Source organism: Equus przewalskii, chromosome 10, assembly GCF_037783145.1.
Source record: "Equus przewalskii isolate Varuska chromosome 10, EquPr2, whole genome shotgun sequence".
Lineage (NCBI taxonomy): Eukaryota > Metazoa > Chordata > Mammalia > Perissodactyla > Equidae > Equus > Equus przewalskii.
Window position 1 is genome coordinate 21,497,050 of NC_091840.1, and position 20,156 is coordinate 21,517,205.

Genomic DNA, 20,156 nt, shown 5'->3' on the forward strand with positions numbered 1-20,156 from the left:
GCAACCGTGGTGGTTCCATGCAAAACCTCTATCCCTGCCACCAGGGCTGCTTTGCTCGTGGGCTATTGTGCAAGTACTACAGCGCCTGAGGAGGGAGACAGGATGAGTTGCCCAAACTCCTAGTTGTCCAGTGCCTTGTAACTGGTGGATACCCTCTGGGCATCATTGATTTGGGACACAGAGAGGGAACACATTCTGTCCACACACTTAGTTCTATCTACATGATTCTTCTCCCAATCTCTGTGCCTCTAACCTTTCCATCTTGCTGCTTTCAGGTCTCAGACCAATCAACCAACTTTTCCACCACTTGCCAATAGCCCATGAACATCATTTCCTCAGTCCACTTTTCTTCCAAACCAAATATATAACCATGTGTCCTGCTCCCAGTTCTTTTTGCGGGGAGTATTTCCGCTTTCCTCTGCCTTTTCAGACCAGAAGTTGCTAACCCGTTGTAAAAGTTCTGTATGGGTCATGACAGCTGCTTGTGGGGCTATCAATTGATAAAGTTTAAGATATTCCATGATAATATACCATATTCCATTAGGTTTCTGCAGGAATCAAGTGTAGTTGTAATGAAATCACTTCTCCTTTAGTCATTTAGATCAGCACTAAACTCTGGATGTATTATAGCTTCTTGTGAGTACCTTGGTCTGGCGGTTTAACTTGTAAATTTGAGGTATCATTTAAGTTAAGTCAGGGATACAGGTGTAAACAAAAGAGGCAAATCCCAGATAATTGAGGAAATTCTGTGAGATAAAGACACGTAAGCTAAAGGAAATCAAATCAGAATTTTCAGGAAAAAGAGAAGAAATTAGGAAGAAGAAAAGAAGAAGGAAGAATGCACGATTCAAATGGTAATTCTTCCCATCCATTCCCCATGTTGGAAAGTTTAGTAATTCAGCAAAGAATTCCAGACGTATCCTCTGGGAAGATCACACTCTCTGTCACATCTAGTGTGTTAAGTAACCCAAAGCACCTTAATATCTCTTAAGAAGATGGCTGTTATCAAAACTTCTTATTTTTCTCCTAGAGCTGTAATAGCCCTTGTACTGCTGGGTGCCTTCACTATTCCCTTTACTATTCAGTTTTTCATCTGAAGATCCAGGTTCCCTCCATTTGGGAACCAACCGAATGCCCATCTTGACTTTGAATCATGCATCCTTCCTTCTCTTTTTCTTTTCTTTTTCCTCAAAGTTCTGATTTTGATTTCCTTTAGCTTATGTGTCTTTATCTCATAGAATTTGGGAAATTGTTCTTTCCTTTTTTGGCCTAAAGATTATGATTGGATCAAAGGTTACAGGCTTATTGCATGGTTAACTTCAATTCTCAGGACTCTACAAATTTATCTTCCTTTAACAATGTCCAGATCAGGAGACCAAATTGCCTCAAAGTTTGGTAGCCCAGAAAGCATGGCCTGAGGTTGTGAGCTTTGCAAGGGTGATTCTTAACTCAAGTTTCTGTTGCGCTGAACGAAATGATAACAGGATGCCAAATCCATGACACCAAAGAACAGGTTCCTCCAGGCAAGGGTAGGGCCAGGAATACCAATGACCCTCACATTGCTTGTTGGTGACAAATTGCACCAGTGGTGGACTAGAACCCAGAGAAGGTATAAGGGCTCCCTTTGTTGACTAAAACTCTTAAAGGCAGTCACTATTGGTCATAAAGTTGGGAAGAATATTTGAGAAGAGCTTTGTAGGCAGAAAAGGCTTCTGTATATGAAAGATATAATTATTTCCATCATCAGAGAAGCAACTCAAAATGCACACTTTCTCTGTGCCCAATAACCAATGTTACCTCTACTTGCAAAAGAAGTGTATAAAGTGCCCTCAACCTGGAACCAAAAGACTGGTGCATACGACCTGCTTCTGTCAGTTACCAGTTGTATGGCAAACCATTTTTTGATCATTAAAATGAGAATGATAATGGAATGCTAATCTTTGCTCTACCTAACTTGTGGGGTCATTGTGAGACTCGAATGAGATAATAAATAAAAAATGAAACTTGAAAGCAAGGCTTCATAAAGGAAGTACTATAAACAAACAGACAAATAAAACACATACGATAGGAGAACACAGATTTCCTTAGAAAAGAACAAGTGGGAAGACAATTCGAGTGATTGTGAAGAGTCGAGTCACCTGGCAGAAGTTACTAAATTTAATGGGTATATCTAAAAAGACGATCAATACCAATCATTGTGGAGAGTTAAATATGCAGTCATAAGAATCTGTTTAACTGCCATAGACGCAAAAGGTGATGATCATTTTGCTGAGCCTGAGACTGTGAATCCGTGTCAAATTCAGATGGAGCTGACGAGCATTTGCTGCAATGATCAGAAGGAAATGAAGAAGAAGAAAATCAAAGTGAAGTAGACTGCATCCTCTCGGTAGACTCATAAGCCTTGTAGAAAAGGATGACAACCAAGCTCAGTGGCAGCATGTTGTTTCTCAGCAGAGCTTAGGGAGCAAGTTTCTCCTAGGAAGAGTAACTTTGGCAAAATGGTCTAGGAAATATGTCTCTAGTGGATGGTGGGTCTGCAGCAAGTGGATTAGCAGCAGGAAGGCTGGCAGTAGCTGGGCACACAGCAAGGGCTGCAGCAGCAGCTGGGCTGGCAGCAGGTGGTCTGACAGTAGCCAGGGAGGCAGCAAGGGTGGCAGCAGCCGGATCCGCAGCTCTGGGCTTGGCACCATGGTCAATACTAAAGGCTAACTCTGCATCAGAGTTCTGCCACAATCAGAATGTCTGATAATTTCTCTTTAAACATGATAAATAGCAAGAAAATAATCCAAGACATGGTAACGACAGCTCCTCAGCAGGGCATAAACAGGATTAGAGAGAAGGATTTAAGAATCTCACTCTCCTGGAAACCCACCCGGGACCTCCACCCCCTCACACCATGGCCAGCTCTCGTTGTAGCTCCCTCTGCTCTGAGCAGGGCAGTGGCCAAGGCCTCTGCCAGGAAACCTGCTGCCGCCCAGCTGCTGCCAGACCACGTGCTGCAGGAAGACCTGATGCCGCCTCAGCTGTTGTGCGTCCCCCTGCTGCTGCGCTAGCTGCCGCATTTCTAGCTGCTGCCACCCCTTCTGCTACAGTTCCAGCTGCTGCCATCCAGTCTGTGGCCGAACACCTCCAGCTGTCACAGCTGCTGCCACCCTCCAATCTGCGGCAGATCCCCTTGTTGGTGAACTTCATTCCTCACCCCCAGCCCTGAGTCAACCACCGTGAGTCCAGCATCAGCCTTGTTCTCACTTCCTTTGTCCACGTCAACCGGCCTTGCTCCGATGTGTCACTGCTTATTCATCCCATCAGTCATGACGCCCAGCAACCGCTTAAAAAGCAACAATTTAAACTAAATACAACTGCTTAAAAAGCAACAATTTAAACTAAATACCACACAAAAACACCAAGTTCTATGGCTATTACCTTGGCGTTCAGTCAGATGGCCAAATGTCTACACTACTTTGTGGGCACAGGTTCCAATTCCTATGATTGCTGTGCATGGCTTGGCCTTCCCAATGGATTTGTCATAAAATAACTATGTCTTGACAATTACTTACTCTCTTTGTATCTGAAACATTTGTGGCCCTTAATTATTTTTTAGTGTTGATTATGAACTGGAGATAAGTTTGTGTTTCCGTCATGCAAACAAAGAAAACTGATTTTGTGTAGGATCAAAGCCTACATCAGAACAAATGCCAAATAATTAGTTTTGTCTCAAATCAGATTGCCCCCCATGGCTGCCATCAAGTTAACTGAGAGAAAACAAGAACGCCCTCTTTCCTATAATTGAATTATGGATCACCTAGCAAGGTCCTTGTGCTATTGGGCTCTGAGAAGCACATAAGTTGATGGAGACCTGGTTCCCATCCCTCAGGTAACCGACAGTGAAATCTTGGATTTAATAGGAAGATAGATGTCAGATAGAGTATATTGATAATATTGGTGAGAAAGAGGAATCATTTTATTGGAAGAGGGTAATATGTAAGGATTGATTACTGGAAATTGTGTCATGTGAAAATTCAGGGGAAGGTTTACAGCTCACAGACACACAAGACAAGACAAAGTGAAGGAGAGGATCAGATGAAAGCAGAGTATTCATGTTCTTACAAAGATAATTGTTATATACAAAGTACCAAAAAGCATGATACTCACTTTCAGGAGCAGGGGACTCTCCTAGCTGTCTCTTTGCCTTCAGACAGAGGAGCAACCATCTCTACACAAAAAAATCACCATAGAACTGGGGCCCAATTAGATTGGAATCCTAAGCCTACAGTGCCTGGACTTGTCTTGACTGGAATAGTGACCTCTCGTTGATGTGTTAATCATGTCTTCATTATATTAACTTTCCGGTTGTCATAAGCACTTTGAGCTACATTGGAACTAAGTGCAAAATACTATTATGAATGCAAGGAAAAATGATAAAACCACAGTTGTAGCAGGAGAGACTTTAACAAACCATTTCAACATGGTCATTAGAAAGAGAAAATAAAGAAGGATATAGAGGATTTGAGTAGGACCATTGTCAATTTAGGTTTAATTGATATTTATATGCTCTCTTATGTTTAACAAATTGTTTCCATAATTTTCATATACACCCAGAAGATTCACAAAACACACAGGCTACAAAGAAAATCTTAATACCAGAAATAACATAAGTCTTTTTCTCTTACCAAAATGCGGTGAAATTAGACTCAATAACTGGAAAACAGCAGAAACAAACATGTTCTTGTGGCTTTCCTTCCTTTCCTATTTCTCTCCTTCCTGAATAATTCAGACTAGAAGGCAAGATGGTGTCTGTATTGGATACGGATGGCCTGTTTTTCCTTAAAAGTGTACTTAATTTTTTTTATGGAAATAATTCTAAAGTTAGAGAACTTGTGAGAGTAGTGAAGAGAGCGTTCATTTCAGGACGAAATGATGCTCCATCACTGCTAAACACCTTTTCTCCTATGTCAAGGACATTCTCCTCCATGACCACAATACAATTCAGTCTGACTTTTCTCTTACAAAGAATGCTGCAAAGAACATCTTGAATTTATGTCCCGGAGCACATGGATAAGTGTACCTGTTGAATACATTTCCAGAAGTGAAATTGCTCAATCAAAGGTAATGCACATTTAAAAATCTTATAAAAACTGTTAAATTAGGCTATAAAGAAATTGGTCCAATTTAGACCCCTGCCATCTGTGTATGAGAATGTCTGCTTCCATAGAACCTCAGCAACTTGTTAAAACTTTCAAAGTAAAAATTTTATATTTGTCATTCTAAACTATTCACTGTTGTATCTCCAAAGCATAGGGCAGGACCTGGCACACAGTAGGTGTTCTATAGACGATTTGATAATTGGATAAACTGGTCAAATAAAAAGTTTTAAATTGTAAGTGAGACAGAACATATTTCAATAGCTTAAAAGCCATTTGTGTTTCTTTTTCAGTGAAATGACTATTTGGTTGTTGGCCTTTTTTCTTACTGAGTTATAAGAGATATTCATGCATTCAGGAAATCAGCTCTTTTCTCTTATATTAGTTAAGATATTTATTATTTATTCCCAGTTGGCTCTTAAGCTTTTCGGTTTTGTTTGAGGCTTAAAAAACCAGGTAGGCATTTAAATGTTTCTGTTGTACAATTTTTCAGTCTTTACCTTTATTGCTATTGACTCTTCACTTCAAATGTTTCAAGAAAAATTCTTCCAAGTGTTCTGGTGTGCTCACGCCTTGTGTTTCTCAAGAGTCTTTAGAAAACAGACACACTGTCCCAGTTGAGGGCTGGTGTGAGAAAAAAACATTAAAGACAATACCTAGAGTGTTGAGTTCCAAATGATGTGTCACATGACAACCAAACTAGTGAGGAAGCTGAGGACTCCTTGAAATTAGATGATACACAGAAGGAAGAAGACAAGAGTGACTCAGGAGGAATGACTGGATTGGAAGCACCCTACCTCAGAGGAAGGAAAAAATGCATTCTATCCAACTTTATATAGATTCCCTACAGTTAACTAATTTGCTAATTGCCTATCTATTAAGATAAACAATAACAAAGAAATAGCCCTCAACCTGGTGACAGCAGCCCCTCAGCTGGGTATAAAAGTGGACATGGGATAAGGAGTCTCCCACATTTGGGAAACTCACTCTCCTGGAAACCCAGCCAGAACCTCCACCCTCTGACACCATGGTCAGCTCCTGTTGTGGCTCTGTCTGCTCTGACCAGGGCTGTGGCCTGGAGACCTGTTGCCGCCCCAGCTGCTGCCAGACCACCTGCTGCCGCCCCAGCTGTGGAGTGTCCAGCTGCCTGCGCCCAGTCTGCTGCCAGACCACCTGCCGCCCCAGCTGTGGAGTGTCCAGCTGCCTGCGCCCAGTCTGCTGCCAGACCACCTGCCGCCCCAGCTGTGGAGTGTCCAGCTGCCTGCGCCCAGTCTGCTGCCAGACCACCTGCCGCCCCAGCTGTGGAGTGTCCAGCTGCCTGCGCCCAGTCTGCTGCCAGACCACCTGCCGCCCCAGCTGTGGAGTGTCCAGCTGCCTGCGCCCAGTCTGCTGCCAGACCACCTGCCGCCCCAGCTGTGGAGTGTCCAGCTGCCTGCGCCCAGTCTGCTGCCAGACCACCTGCCGCCCCAGCTGTGGTGTGTCCAGCTGCTACCACCCAGTCCGCTGCCAGACCATCTGCTGCCGCACAACTTGCTGTCGCTCCCGCTGCGGTGCATCCTCTTGTTGAATTCATATCTGACTAGCAACCATGAGCAAGCCGCCATCACCTCAGCATGAAAGTGTCGTTCATGTTAACTTTTCCATGTTTTAAATGACCACCAACCTTGTCATCCTGTGATACCACTAAGCCACTGAAGAAAGGGCGCCCGTCTACACTCAGTACCACTCCTGTCTCCCTCAGTCTCTTCCCTGCGCTCAGCCCTCAGCTGCATGATGCAGTTGGACTGAACCCCTGAGCCTCTGCAGCTATGCTTGCCTTGACCTTCACAATTACATGTTAACTATTTCTCAATAATAATATTATATTGATACCATACATTCTTGTATCCTTCTTCAATTATTTCTGAGAGTTGATGGCCAGTTTTTTTTCTAGGATTCCTTCTCTCAAGATGAAGAGAAGCATGGGTTTCTGTGTCCAGGAAAGAAAACTGACTTTTCAAATATTACCTAATATTGGTATTCTACAAAGGATTTCAGATTGTTTTAAAATAAAATAACCCACCTTACTTAACAAGCAATAGTTTTCTTCTCCAGTCAATAAAACCATGTATCCCCTGTCTTGGAAAATGGTCATATAGAAGGAATAATAGTTATAAATAAAATGAGTTAAGCCAGTAAATTTAGGGAACAAGTGCGGGTCACAAACCCATGAGATAAAGAGGAGGAAGGGGAGACTGGAAAGTATTTACATTCTTGTGATGACAAGAGGGAGATAAGTCAAGAAATCAGTTTCCATTGACCTAATGTGGCCGAGAGGAAATCTCGCTGGCCCTCCCCAACCTCCTTCATGTTCATGACACTGTACTAAAAAGGCCATAAGCAAATGAGGAGGCTATGGGGTTGTGGGGGGGCCCACGTGGACAAGTCAAACCCCCCCCCCACCCACCCCCCCGCCCCAGGACGGTCTGGGGAGGAGCTGAGGAAGGAGCTGAGAGAGGGGCAAGGATGAGGTCATCAGGGAGAGGACTTAGGTTGCACTTGAAAGCTGTGCCCTGAGCCTGCACTCTTGGAATATTCTTACATACCACAGGTCTCTGGAACCTCAGGAGACTTGGTCACACTCAGGTCAGCAAACCAAATGTCTCCTGCAGCCACATTGCTTCACTTGTCCTGTCTGAATCCACCTCCACATGAAAAGAAGACACTTGAGTCAGGGCAAAATAAATGAATTAATAGAATAAAACAATTATTAGAAGAAAGGGACCACGAAAACATTATAGACATTCTAAACTGAGGAAATCGTATTCTTTTCAGCAATGATCATAATTACGAAGGATGATAAGTTATGGGTAAGAGTGCAGTGAGCAGCAATGCCCCACATTTCAAGCTGAAGCACAGATGCTGTAAAAGCCACTGAGGGTGATTAGTGAGCCATGCAGCTTGTGGGGAGGACAGGAGGAAGCTGAGGCTAGAAATACTGGCCAATTTCTAATTTTGATGGGCTTGGTTGTTGTGGTAAGGCAATTATACTGATAACTGTCAGAATTCGTGTAAGTTGGGCAAAGCACGTTGTCAAACATCTTCTCCGCTCTGGCTCCACTCAGCTCAAGTTGCAGTGTTTCCATCGGCCTCTTACCACGATGGGGGGCTTCAGACTCATGGTCTCCCCCAAGGCAATATGATGCTAAGGCGGCCATCTGACTGTCTCAGCTCTGTTCTTCAGCAACTACCTTTCCTTTTGGAAATACAGATTAATCACTACTTCCTGGGTCTTTAAGGGAACTTCCATTTCATAACCTAAAAATATCAATAGGCCCAAGAGTTGAGGATATTAGTTCTAACCAAAGTTTAATTGGAAAGGAAAAAACATTCAAAAATTAAACATCACTTCCAGATATCATTAGAAAAATATGGCATAAATAAAATCATACATTTAGAATCAGTTATTTATTGCTAGTCATTTATCTTAAAACAGTCACTGCTCTCGTTAAGATTCTCCTTGCAGCATTCCTCTCCTGGTAACGCATGTGAGAATGTGCACACATGCCTGTTTCAAGAACAAGGACTGAGAAATCTGGTAAAGCAAACTCAGCACATTTGTGGTTTTGTTGTTTTATCTCTGTTTTATAACAAATAAAAATATCACCTCCCCCAGAGAAAATCTTCTGTTTTATTGTTATTTTAATACTATTACTGCATATGCCAATTGCATCAATCAAGATCCAGAACATTTCCATCACCGCAAAGATCTCTGTGTCATTCTTTGATAGTCACAACCATTTCCCTCCCCCTCCCACCTCCTCCTTCACCCCTAGCAGCTTCTGATCTGTTCTCCATTTCTATACTTTTGCCATTTCAAGAATTTCATGTAATGGAAACATACAGTATGTAACATTTTGGCGTCATCATTTTTCACTCAACATAATTTTCTCTTGAGTCATCCAGGTTTTTGAGTATAAAAATAGTTCATTCTCCTTAAATGCTGAGAAATATTCCATAGTATGAATGTACCGCAGTTTGTTTAAGCATTCACCCTGTCAGGGAGGGGAAATTCCTCCCTCTACCCTTCCTGAGTTCTTATGCCTGGACTAATAATAAACTTGACATAGGATCAGATTAACAGGAGAAAAACCAATTTAATAAGTATGTATGGGAGATCATTAAAAAATGATCCTCAGAGAGTGAACAAAACAGGCAGTGTATGTATCTTTGTACATAAAGAGATAATAAATTTGTGAAGATTTGACAAGACAAAGAAACTTAGGTTTAGGGTGTATAATTAGTGAGGAATTTAAGTGGAGTTTGGGTTTGAGGTAATAAATTAGTAAAGATAACAAGGTTCGTTTACACTGGCCTCTTGGTCCTGAAGTCCTCAGCTCCCTTGATAAATATGTCTCTGTCTGCTGGTGGGGGACAGTATCTTTCACACGAGGGATTTATCTCTTGCTTTCAGGGGGAACAGAGAGAGGAAGATCAAAACTTTAAGTCTAAACGAGAAACTTTAATTCAAAATAATTAATATGCCGTTGTGGGATATTTGGGGGCAGCCTGCCCTGGACCCCACCAACCCTCTGAAGGACATCTGGGTTGTTCCCATTCTGTGGCTCTCATAAATAAAATTGCTAACAACATTTGTGAACAGGTAATTGTCTCAACAAAAGTCTTCATTTCTTGCTATGAAAATAGGAGTGCAATTTCTGGGTCATACGGTAGTTTCATGTTTAGTTTTTTAAAGAACCGCCAAACTATTTTCTTGACTACTTTTATCCTTTTACCCTTCCCATCAGCATTATACAAGTGATGCAATTTCTCCACATCCTCACCAGCATTTGGGGTTGCCTATTTTTTATTTTGGCTACTGTGATGGGTGTGTGGTGATCTCTCCTTGTGGCTTTAATTTGTACCCCCCAATGGCTATCAACACTGGACATCTTTTCCCGTGTTTCTTTGCATCTACATATCTTCTTCAGTGAAATGTCTCTTCATGTCTTTTGCCCAAGCTCTAACTGGACTGTTGGTTTTTTTTTTTTACTGTTGAGTTTGAGAGATCTTTATATATTCTAGATACTAATTCTTTGTCAGATATGTGATTTGCAAATGTTTTCTCCCATTCTGTAGATTGTCTTTTCGTCCTCTTAACAGTGTTTTGTGCAGAGGAAAAGTTTTAATTTTGGTGAAGTTCAATTTATCAATTTTTCCTTTCAGAGTTTGTACTTTTGGTGTCAATAGTAAGAACTCGTTGCCTCCTCCAGGATCCCAAAGGTGTTCTCCTATGCTTTCTTCTAAAAGTTTTACTTTTTATATTAAGTTTGGGACATATTTAGAGTTAATTTTCTTAGGAGGTGTGAGACTCAGGTTGAGGTTTTTCTCCCCCCCCCCCCCTTTTTTTTGCCTACAGATATCCACTTGCTCCTTTGTCAAAAAATCAGTTGGGCATGTTTGTGCGAGTCTGAGTTATCATTGTTTTTAACTGAAGATTGTATCCCTTTGATACTTAGATAACGAATGTATTTTTATTTAATTTCTAGAGAGCTTTATTAAGATTTAATTCCCAATCCATTGAATTCACCCATTTAGAATATAAATTCAATTTTTCAAGAATCTTGATAGGGTTGTGCCACTCTCACCACATCTAATTTTAGAATACTTTTGCCTCCCTGGAAAGAAGGAAATGTCATACCCATTTAGTGGTCACACTCCATGCCCCCATTCTTCACCCCAGCTGTAGGCAAACCCTGATCTACTTTCTGTCTTTCTAGATTTGCCTTCCTGGACAGTCCTATATGTAGAATCATACAGTAAATGGTCTTTGTGACTGAGTTCTTTCACTTAGTATCCTGTTTCAGGGTTCATCGACATTGTAGCATGTGTTAATACTTCATTCCTTTTTATTGACTAATAATATCCCATTGTATGGATATACTACATTTTGTTTATCTAGTCATCAGTTGTTGGACATTTGGGCTGTTTCCACTTTTTGGCTATTATGAATAATGCTACTATGAATATTTGTGTACAGCTTTTTGTGTGGACAAATATTTTCATTTCTCCTGAGTATGTATCCAGGAGTGGAATTGTGGGGTCTGTGCATGGTACTCTAGGGTTAACTTCTGAGAAATTGCTAAACTATTTTCCAATGCAGTGCACCACTTTATAATCCCACCAGCAATGTATAACGGCTCCAACTTTTGCACATGCTCACCAACACAAATTATTATCTGTCTCTTAAGTTACGGCCATTCTAGTGGGTATAAAGTGATACCATATTGTGGTTTTGATTTGCATTTCCCTAATGACTAACGATATTGAGCATCTTTTTCATGGTCTTATAAGACATTTGTGTATCATCTTTAGACAGGTGTCTATTCAAATTTGCTCTCCATTTTTAATTGGCTTATTTTTTATTGTTATTACTTAATTGTTTATTATTATTTTTTGTTTGTTATTTATTGTTTGTTTGTTATAATTAATGTTTGTTATTAATTGTTTTTTATTGAGTTGTAAGAATTCTTTACATACCCTGGATACAAGTCCATTCTCCTATATCCTTTACATAAGTGGTTAAGCTGTAGGGCTTACAATATATACCTTGATTTAACAGAATGTACTTCATATTTATCCTGATTTAGTTTCAGTGAAATATAGGAACTTTATTCTCTATAACTCCATTCTGTCCCCCTTTCTTGAGCCATTATTGTTGTACATATCATGTCTACATATGTTTCAAACACAACAATATATTTTTATAATTATTGATTTATATAATTTTATATCTATTAAATGAGATGAGCAAAGAAAGGAGGGAATGTATTTATTTGCAGAGTTATATTAACCTTTTTATTTAACATTTCTAGTTTTCTTCGTTTCTTCCTGTAGATTCAAGGTAGCATCTGATATCATTACCCTACTCCAATACAGCTTTGCTCCCATCTCTTTCCTTTGAGCTGTTATTGTCAAATGTGTTACAGATCCAGTTGTTATAGGTCCAACAGTACAACTATTTCCATATCGTTTTATGATATTGCTCTTAAATCAGTTGACAGAAGAAAGAAGAAATATGCAAGTATATAAAATTGTACTACACAGGCTTCCAGACCTCCAGATGCTCTCCTGTTTGCATGTATCCAGGAGGTACCAGCCTCATTTTAATTAGTCTCCAACAATATCTCCCTATTTTTGGAAATCCCCTTAGGCATGGAATTCTCCAAACTCTGTTCCAAGTAAAGTCAGTCTCCTCAGGAAGAGCTGCAAAACTTTTAAGTCTTTAAGATCTGCCGTTCCCTCTGGGCAGAATCTCTGTGCCACTGTTTCAGGACCAGGGCAGGGACCCACTTTTCCTAATGTGACATCCTCACACCACTAGTGGGTACTCAGCTGTGTCCCCCTCCTCATCATCTCAGCTTGCCCCTCTCAACATGGGACCTCTTCTCTATGAGCAAGATGGTGGGAGGAATGAGACTGCTTCACTGACAGCACGTAGCCTTCACTGAGTGTGGTCAGGGAGGCTTCGTCCTTCTGGCGCTGGATGGAGAGGAGCGCTTGTATCCATCGGTGCACCTCCTTTCCCGGACACTAAATCAGCGAACTCCCACAACTGCGGACAACAAGCAAACAGAGCTGCCTGTCCCTGTGTGCTGAGTCTCCATATGGCTCAGGGAGGTGGCCGGCCTCACCCAGACGCAAGGGGAGTGGTCTTTGATTCACATTTGCTCTGAACTCACTAAGCTCTTGGTGTTTCCCACCTGGTTGTAAAAACCTTGGCTTATTACTTACAGACCCCTCCTCCTGTTCCATCCTCTTGAGAAGACGAAGTCTCAGTGTATTTAATTTTGGGCCCTATTCTTATGGCTTGAATTGCACCAACAAAAAGTTGGGAGAGAAGGTCATGGCCCTGCACTCTCCTGGATGCCTTCTCAGGACATCCCAGGCAGCTTTTGAAAAATAGAGACGTCCAGGCTGCACTACAGGGATTCTATGTCACTTGGTTATTTCAGAAAGCAGAGAGATGCTAATTTCCTATGCAAGTTTGATTCCTAAAAAGAGTGATAGTGCCAATAAGAATCAGTAACGATGTGAGGAAATATGCCAAGACGTGTTGCTCAGGATTCCTTTCCCCAGCTCCCTAATCACCAGCCTGCACCCAAAGCCACATCCTGCTCATTGCTCAAGAACCACTCACAGTGAGGGGCCTTCTGCTCCTCTCCAGGATCCCTCAGCACATCATGCCGAAGTGGGAATTATTTCATTCCCATTGACTTTCCCCAACTGTGGTCCCATCTGCTCTGTGTCCTGGACTCGTGAGACTCACAGCTTAGGCCTAGGTCTCTCGTGGTTGACAGGGAAGAGTGTGAGCACCTAGTAACAAATGGTCAGTCCCATCATAGCCAGTTGGAGGAGAGAGCTGCAGCCTTGAATTAGATGAAACACACAAGGAAGAACCATGAGAGTTGATATGGAAGGAAAGATTAGAGTGAAAATACACTACAGGAAGGAAAAATGCATTCTATCTAACTTTGTAAGAAAAAAATGCTTGCAATAGTCTAGTTGAGTCATTCCTTATCAATTAGGATAAACAGTAACAAAGAAGCTCCCTCAATGGGGTGCAACAGGGGACCTAGGGCATGGAGACTCAGGAAACTGACTCTCTTGGAAACTCATCTAGAACCTCAGCCCTCTGACACCATTGCCAGCTCCTGTTGCGGCTCCGTCTTCTCTGAGCAGGGCTGTGCTGGAGGCCTCTGCCAGGAGACCTGCTGCTGCCCCACCTGCTGCAGGACCACCTGCTGCCGTGTGTCTAGCTGCTGCTGCCCCAGATGCTGTGTATCCAGCTGCCACTGCCCGAGATGCAGTCACCCCCCGCAGATGCCACCCAGAGCTGTGTGTCCAGCTGCTGTCACTCAAGTTGTTGCATTTCTGGTTGCTGCTGCCCCTTCTGCTACAGTTCCAGCTGCTCCCATCCCAGCTGCTGTGTGACCGTCTGCCGCCGCTATCCTCCAGTCTGCAGCGGATCCCCTTGCTGTTGATCTTCTCTTCTCACCACCAGCCCTGAGTCAACCACCAGCATGCCAGTGTCAGCCTTGTTCTTGTTTCCTTTTTCCACAGCACCTGGCCTTGTTCTGATCTGTCACTCCCTTTATTCATCCCATCGGTCACGCCGCCACACAAATGTCTAAAAGCAATAATTTAAACTAAATACCACACAAAATCTCCAAGTTCTATGCCTATTACCTTGACATTCAGGCAGATGGCCAAATGTCTACGCTACTTCACGGGGCGGGCTCCAATTCCCACGATTGCTGTGTGTGGCTTGGCCTCCGCAGTGAATTACCTGTGGTAGAATAACTATGTCTCAATAATTACTTACTCTCTTTGTTTCATAAGCATTTGTGGCCTTTACTTACTTTTTAGTGTTGATTATGAGCTGGAGATAAATTTGTGTGTCTGTTTTGCAGACAAGAAAACTGATTTTCCTTATCAATGAAAGCCTACATTAGAGAAAATGCCAAAAAAATAATTTTTCCCCAAACCAGATCACCCACCTTGCCTGCCATCAAGTTAACCGAGAGAAAGCAAGAACATCCTTTCCTATAATTGTACCACCCAGTGAGGTCCTGTGCTGTTGGGCTCTGGGAAGCACATAAGTTGAGTGAGACTCAGCTCTCATCCCTCAGGTAACTGACAGTGAAATCTTGGATTAACAGGAAGATAGATGTCAAGTAGAGTATGTTCACAACATAGGTGAGAAAGAGGAATAATTTTATTGGAAGAGGGTAATATGTAAGGATTGATTCCTAGAAATAAATTGTGTCATGTGAAAATTCAGGGGAAGGTTTACAGCTCACAGACACATAAGACACAGTGAAAGAGAGGATCGGATGAAAGCAGAGTGTTTATGTTCTTATGAATCTTTACTTAAAAAGAACCAAGAACACATTATAGCCATTTAAGGAGGAGACGTATATCAAGATTAATTCATGGAGTAGGACCACGAGAAGACAAGAGCCAGGGATTTCAAGTTGAAGCCACAGATGTAGCGGGAAGTCATTTAGTACGATGAGTGAAATGTGTTTCTTATGGGAAGGAAAGTAATGGATGTTAAGTTGGAGCTGCTGGTTGAGTTCTATTTTTGAGGAGCAGCTTCTCAGTTGGGAACAGAAGGGACAAGGAATAAAGAGATAACTTGGGAACTCACTCACCTGTAAACCCACCCAGAGCCTCCACCCTCCAACACCATGGTCAGCTCCTGTTGTGGCTCCGTCTGCTCTGACCAGGGCTGTGGCCAGGAGACTTGCTGCCTCCCCAGCTGCTGCCAGACCTCCTGCTGCGGGACCACCTGCTGCCGCCCCAGCTGCTGCATGTCCAGCTGCTGCCATCCTAACTGCTGTGTGCCCAACTGTTGCTGCCCCAGCTACTGCCAGATCATCTGCTGCAGGACCACCTGCTGCCATCCCGGCTGCTATGAATCCTCTTGTTGCTGAGCTCCCCGCCCTACACCTACACATTCTCCATTAACATTCCCCTCACGGAATCAGGAGCTTCCTCTCTTCAAGATACAGAGTCCTGGGTGATATTACTAAGTCAGTCCCAATGGCTGTGTGTCCAGTCTCTGGCTTCTTTCCCACATTGGCCCTAAGTCCCTCACTCTGAGTCTATCTGTAAGTGTCTAATAAGAGTCCCAGATTATTGTCCTCCTCCCAGGCATCCAGACATCACCTCCCACTACTCAGGAAGAGAGAAAGTATTGTCCAGGCTTATACAAGCAGAGGTCATTTATCTGAATCCTCAGTTTTTATTGATGACATTTTCTCATATTTTTCTCTTCTATTGATTATCCCATCTACCTTTTGGCTCGACCTTTACTTTTCTGACCATGAAAATAAAATGGACTTACTATTCATTCTTCTGTTGTGTTCATAACTAGATTCTGAATAATTGATTTTATATACAGATACAGACAAGAGTTTAGATCTGGGTCACTACATAACAGAAATTCCAAACTTATTTTGAAAACAAAAGGTATCAGGTAACACAAAGCAAACTCATCGCTTTGATTCTGTAATGAACCAGCACTGCTCCCTTGTTGTCCACTGGCCCTACCGGGCAGTCAGGGGCTACAGAAAACTTTTGGGAGGAGTTCTTCTCCATTCATGTACCCAATGCAGATTTCAATCACATTTTAGTTTTTCTATACTCAGGTGATTCAAGCTACAGAGGAAAATCCATGTCTCCTGCCCCATCAGTGTCGCTCTGTGACATTCCAACACACCCCAGAGTATGCAGCCCTTGGGGCAAAAAGAAAACTCATTACCTTCCATTGCTCTTCATCATGACATTTCTGTTGGGCTCACTCCCATCCTAGGTATTTTGTCTCATGAAGAGACAAGGATATAACACTTCACGAAGGCATCCTTCCCCACAAGCAGTATACTTGGGGGATCCATTAAATGCATCAGCCTAGCTTGTGGGCACTTCTTTTTCAAAGGAATGTGGAATCAGGACTCAAATAAATGATCGTACCCACCTTGCCTGGCTCTGTCGGCTAGAACAGTACTTTCCCAAGTGAGCTCCTTGGACTTTTGCAGAAGCGTGCGATATGCTGCTGGACTTCAGGCTGCGGGCTGGGCTGTCTCCCTCCGGCTGTAGTGGCTCCATTTTATCTGATTTGTATATATCGAGCTTTCAAGAGAGGAAACATTTTTAAAAACTTTAAAAGGTTTGAAAGTCATTCAGTTAAAACAAGAAATTCACACCAATACGAAGAGTGTGAATAAAATACTAAGAAGGCGGTATAAGTGGAAAAAATAACAACAGAAACGTTCTATTTAAAGTCCTAGTACAAAAAGAACGTTGAACTGGCAAGGTGCTCCAATTCTTCCCTGGTCTACAGGTTTTCACTTAATTCTACTGAAGTGAACTTTAAAATTCATTACAATCTTATCCTTCTGATACCACTTCTCCACCCAAATCCCGAATGATGTCCAGGGACCACCTATATCTGAATTATATGGGGTGCTTACTTAAAGTGCAAATTCCTGTGGCCTAAGATTTTCTATATCAGAATCTTTGGGGGACAGGCTAGGAATCTCACATTATTCTCAAGCTCCCGAGGTAATTTTTAAGTACACTAATGCTCGAGAACCGCTGCAACTCTAGCACTCCAAAATCACTTACCACTCCATGAACGCGCCATGCTCTCCCGCGCTCTGTGCCCTTGTATGTGTTGGCATCTCTGGCTCAAGTTCACGCTCCACCTGTCCCCTTCTTGTTCTTTGAATCCATGTCTAATGTCTCTTCTCTGCATCACTTTTAGACAATTAGTTACTCCTCCTGCCATGATGGCGTCCATTGCACTCAGTTCTCTATACAGAATTATTCTTTGTACTGTAAATGTTTATTCACCTCTCTCCCTATCCACGCTGAGTTTATCAAAGATAGGGAATATATGGGACTATACGATTTATTCAACAAACATTTCTATAAAGCCAGTTCTTGTCCATGCTGTGAGCTAGGCATGGGGTGCGAAACGTGAAACAAAACAGAATCACTTGTGTCTAAGGCCTTTAAAATGGAGCCAGGAAGCCATTAAGGAGATGGGTCTTCTGCACGTCCTCATCGGGCTCATCATGAACTTTTGAACTGAGCGAAAAGACAAACATTTTGTCCTGCAACTCCTCACTGTGACAGACTTTTACCTCCCTTTAGCTATAGCTCTAGCAATCAACTATGTTTAACCAAGATTAGCTTTCTGCGCCAACCCCAATTAACATTCTTTGTAATGAGAACCTCCCTTTTCTGCCTTTAAAAGGCCCTGCCTCTTATTCCCTAGTGGGACGCTATTAGGGTTGCTACCCAAATCTGTATACCTTGAATTGTAATTCCTTGATCCCAAAATAAACACCTCTCTGCCTCTCATTTTGGCTCTTTATTTTTGGGCTCACAAGGGTTATAAAGAAGAATCAAATGAGAGCAGCTCAGTTGGAAAGCTACTGTCTCGAGCTCAGGAAAGTAAAGATAAAACAATGTGAAACACGCTTGTTCTCAGGATAGTAAAAGAAGGCTCTAAGGTAGGAGTGGTTTGGGTGGAGAGCACCATGCTTGCCGGAGGAGGTAACAACCTCTAAATCTTAGAGGACAAGTAGTACGGAGGTCCACGCAGAGTGCCTGGAACAGAATGTGGGAGCTCTCAACCAGTTTGCTGAACAGATGAGTGAGTGACAAGCTATAGTTCTACAGGACTCCAGCTTTATAATTCGATCAACCCCAACGGAGATCTTCCAAGAAGAACATTTCTGACCGGTGTAAAGCTTGTCTGCAAACATGGGCTTGCTATTGTAATCTCAATTGTGAGTCACCTGGGGCTCTTTTAGGACCCAGCCCAATCCCTACATGACTCTGTGCACGTTCTGAACATTGAAGACTGTGGGATCAGTGACTCAGTTTCGCTCTCAGGAAAGTGATTCTATTCTAAGGCATTATACGTTCCTGGGAGTGTTATGTATTAGGGCACTAATCCATCACTTGGTTGACATATTACTTAAACCACCAGAAAAGGATTTGGACAATGTCTGGAAAGCCTCCTACACCCTTTAAATCTCTTGCTATGACATTCACACAATAAAAATCTCATTCATTTGGACACATTCCATTTGGGACATGTGCAGACTAATTTTCCCTGGTCTGCACCCATATGAAATTTGGTGTCTTCCATAAAATGATTGTTTGCAAGGCAAATGGAGAAGGTAAATATAATTACAGAAGCTGTATTTATCTCACCGTGGATCTACTTAGCGCTAATTACAAGTGAATCATATCGCTCTATATCTAAGCCTTGAAAGTAGCATTTAGAAGCATTTGTTACCTATGATTCTTAATCATGCTTTAAATGTATTGAAATAAGCTAAAAAAGCATTATTTTTAAAAGTTCTAGCCAACCAAATTAGACCAGTCTGCCTTCTTGATTTTTTAATTAGTGACATTTCATTATACTGTTTCTATGGAGGCATTTTATAACTTAGTATTTTACTATAATTTAAAAGATCTTTAACATTATTTAAATGCTTTCTCAAGCTCTAAAAATTTGTATTGAGAAAACTATTGTGTGCCAAGGACTTCGCTAGATGCTGGGGATTCAAAGAAGAAGAATAGGATTGAAGCTCCATACCCAAGACAGACTGAGCTCTGTGGGAATATCAAGGGAATGGCCTGCTTGAAGGAGTAAGAGAAGGTGTCATAGAATGGCGTTAAACTAGGTTTTTCCAGGTAGAAAAGGAGTAGATTCGCTAGGGAGTTGGACAACATTGCAAAGGGCAGAATCTGGAAACTGTGGCCTATGAGGAAGCCGGGAGAGTGAGTGGAGATGGCGTTGGGAATGTAGGTATGTGAAGGGTGCTGATGCCATGCTGAGGCGTTTGGGACACATCTTAAGGGCACCAGGGAGTCAACAGCCTTTCATCTTAAAGTCCTGTGCCAAGTGTGGCAACGTCACACCAAATCTGGCAAAGGGGTCATAACAAGAAACCATAGTTCATAAGATGTGTTTCTTGGCTAAGCCAACTCTCCTATTTGTTTTAAAACTTGATTTTATTTGAAAAATACTGAAAAGAAGACAAACATGTCTCCAATAATCCCAACATTTAAAAAAAATCACAAAGTAAGAAGTGAAAGTTTCCCTAATAACTTTCTCCCATTCCTAGACTAGATTAATGGATATCATTCCCGACTTTTTCCCATGTTTACACAAATATTTCTGTGTGTAAATGTGTAGTACACACATGTCATATTCCCCCCTGCGGAATCATGTGGTACATTTATCCATTTATGCAACAAATATTTATTGAATGCTTGCTATATACTATGCACTGTTCAAGCTACTGAGCTACAGCACCCAGCGCTTACATTCTAGGACAAAGACAATAAGCACAAATATAAACAAGGTAATTTCAAGTAGACATAAGTGCTAGGAAGACAATTAGAAAACAAAGAGTACAGTTGTGATGGGAGGGACTGGGGAGATTC

General features: G+C 42.0%; 2 protein-coding genes across 2 annotated transcripts; both read left to right on the forward strand.

Annotated features, from left to right (window-relative positions):
• Nucleotides 1-6,097: 6,097 nt before the first annotated feature.
• LOC103542106 (keratin-associated protein 4-1) lies at nt 6,098-7,215 on the forward strand. The gene has a single exon (XM_008509042.2). The coding sequence runs from the start codon at nt 6,169-6,171 to the stop codon at nt 6,706-6,708; it is 540 nt and encodes a 179-aa protein (XP_008507264.2). The 5' UTR covers nt 6,098-6,168; the 3' UTR covers nt 6,709-7,215.
• Nucleotides 7,216-15,333: 8,118 nt separating this feature from the next.
• LOC103542111 (keratin-associated protein 4-2-like) lies at nt 15,334-15,619 on the forward strand. The gene has a single exon (XM_008509046.2). It carries the CDS (start codon nt 15,374-15,376, stop codon nt 15,617-15,619), a length of 246 nt encoding a protein of 81 aa, XP_008507268.1. The 5' UTR covers nt 15,334-15,373.
• Nucleotides 15,620-20,156: the final 4,537 nt, after the last annotated feature.

Coding starts and splice junctions, on each gene's coding strand:
- LOC103542106 (XM_008509042.2), top strand. CDS start 6,169: ATGGTCAGCTCCTGTTGTGGCTCTGTCTGCTCTGACCAGGGCTGTGGC.
- LOC103542111 (XM_008509046.2), top strand. CDS start 15,374: ATGGTCAGCTCCTGTTGTGGCTCCGTCTGCTCTGACCAGGGCTGTGGC.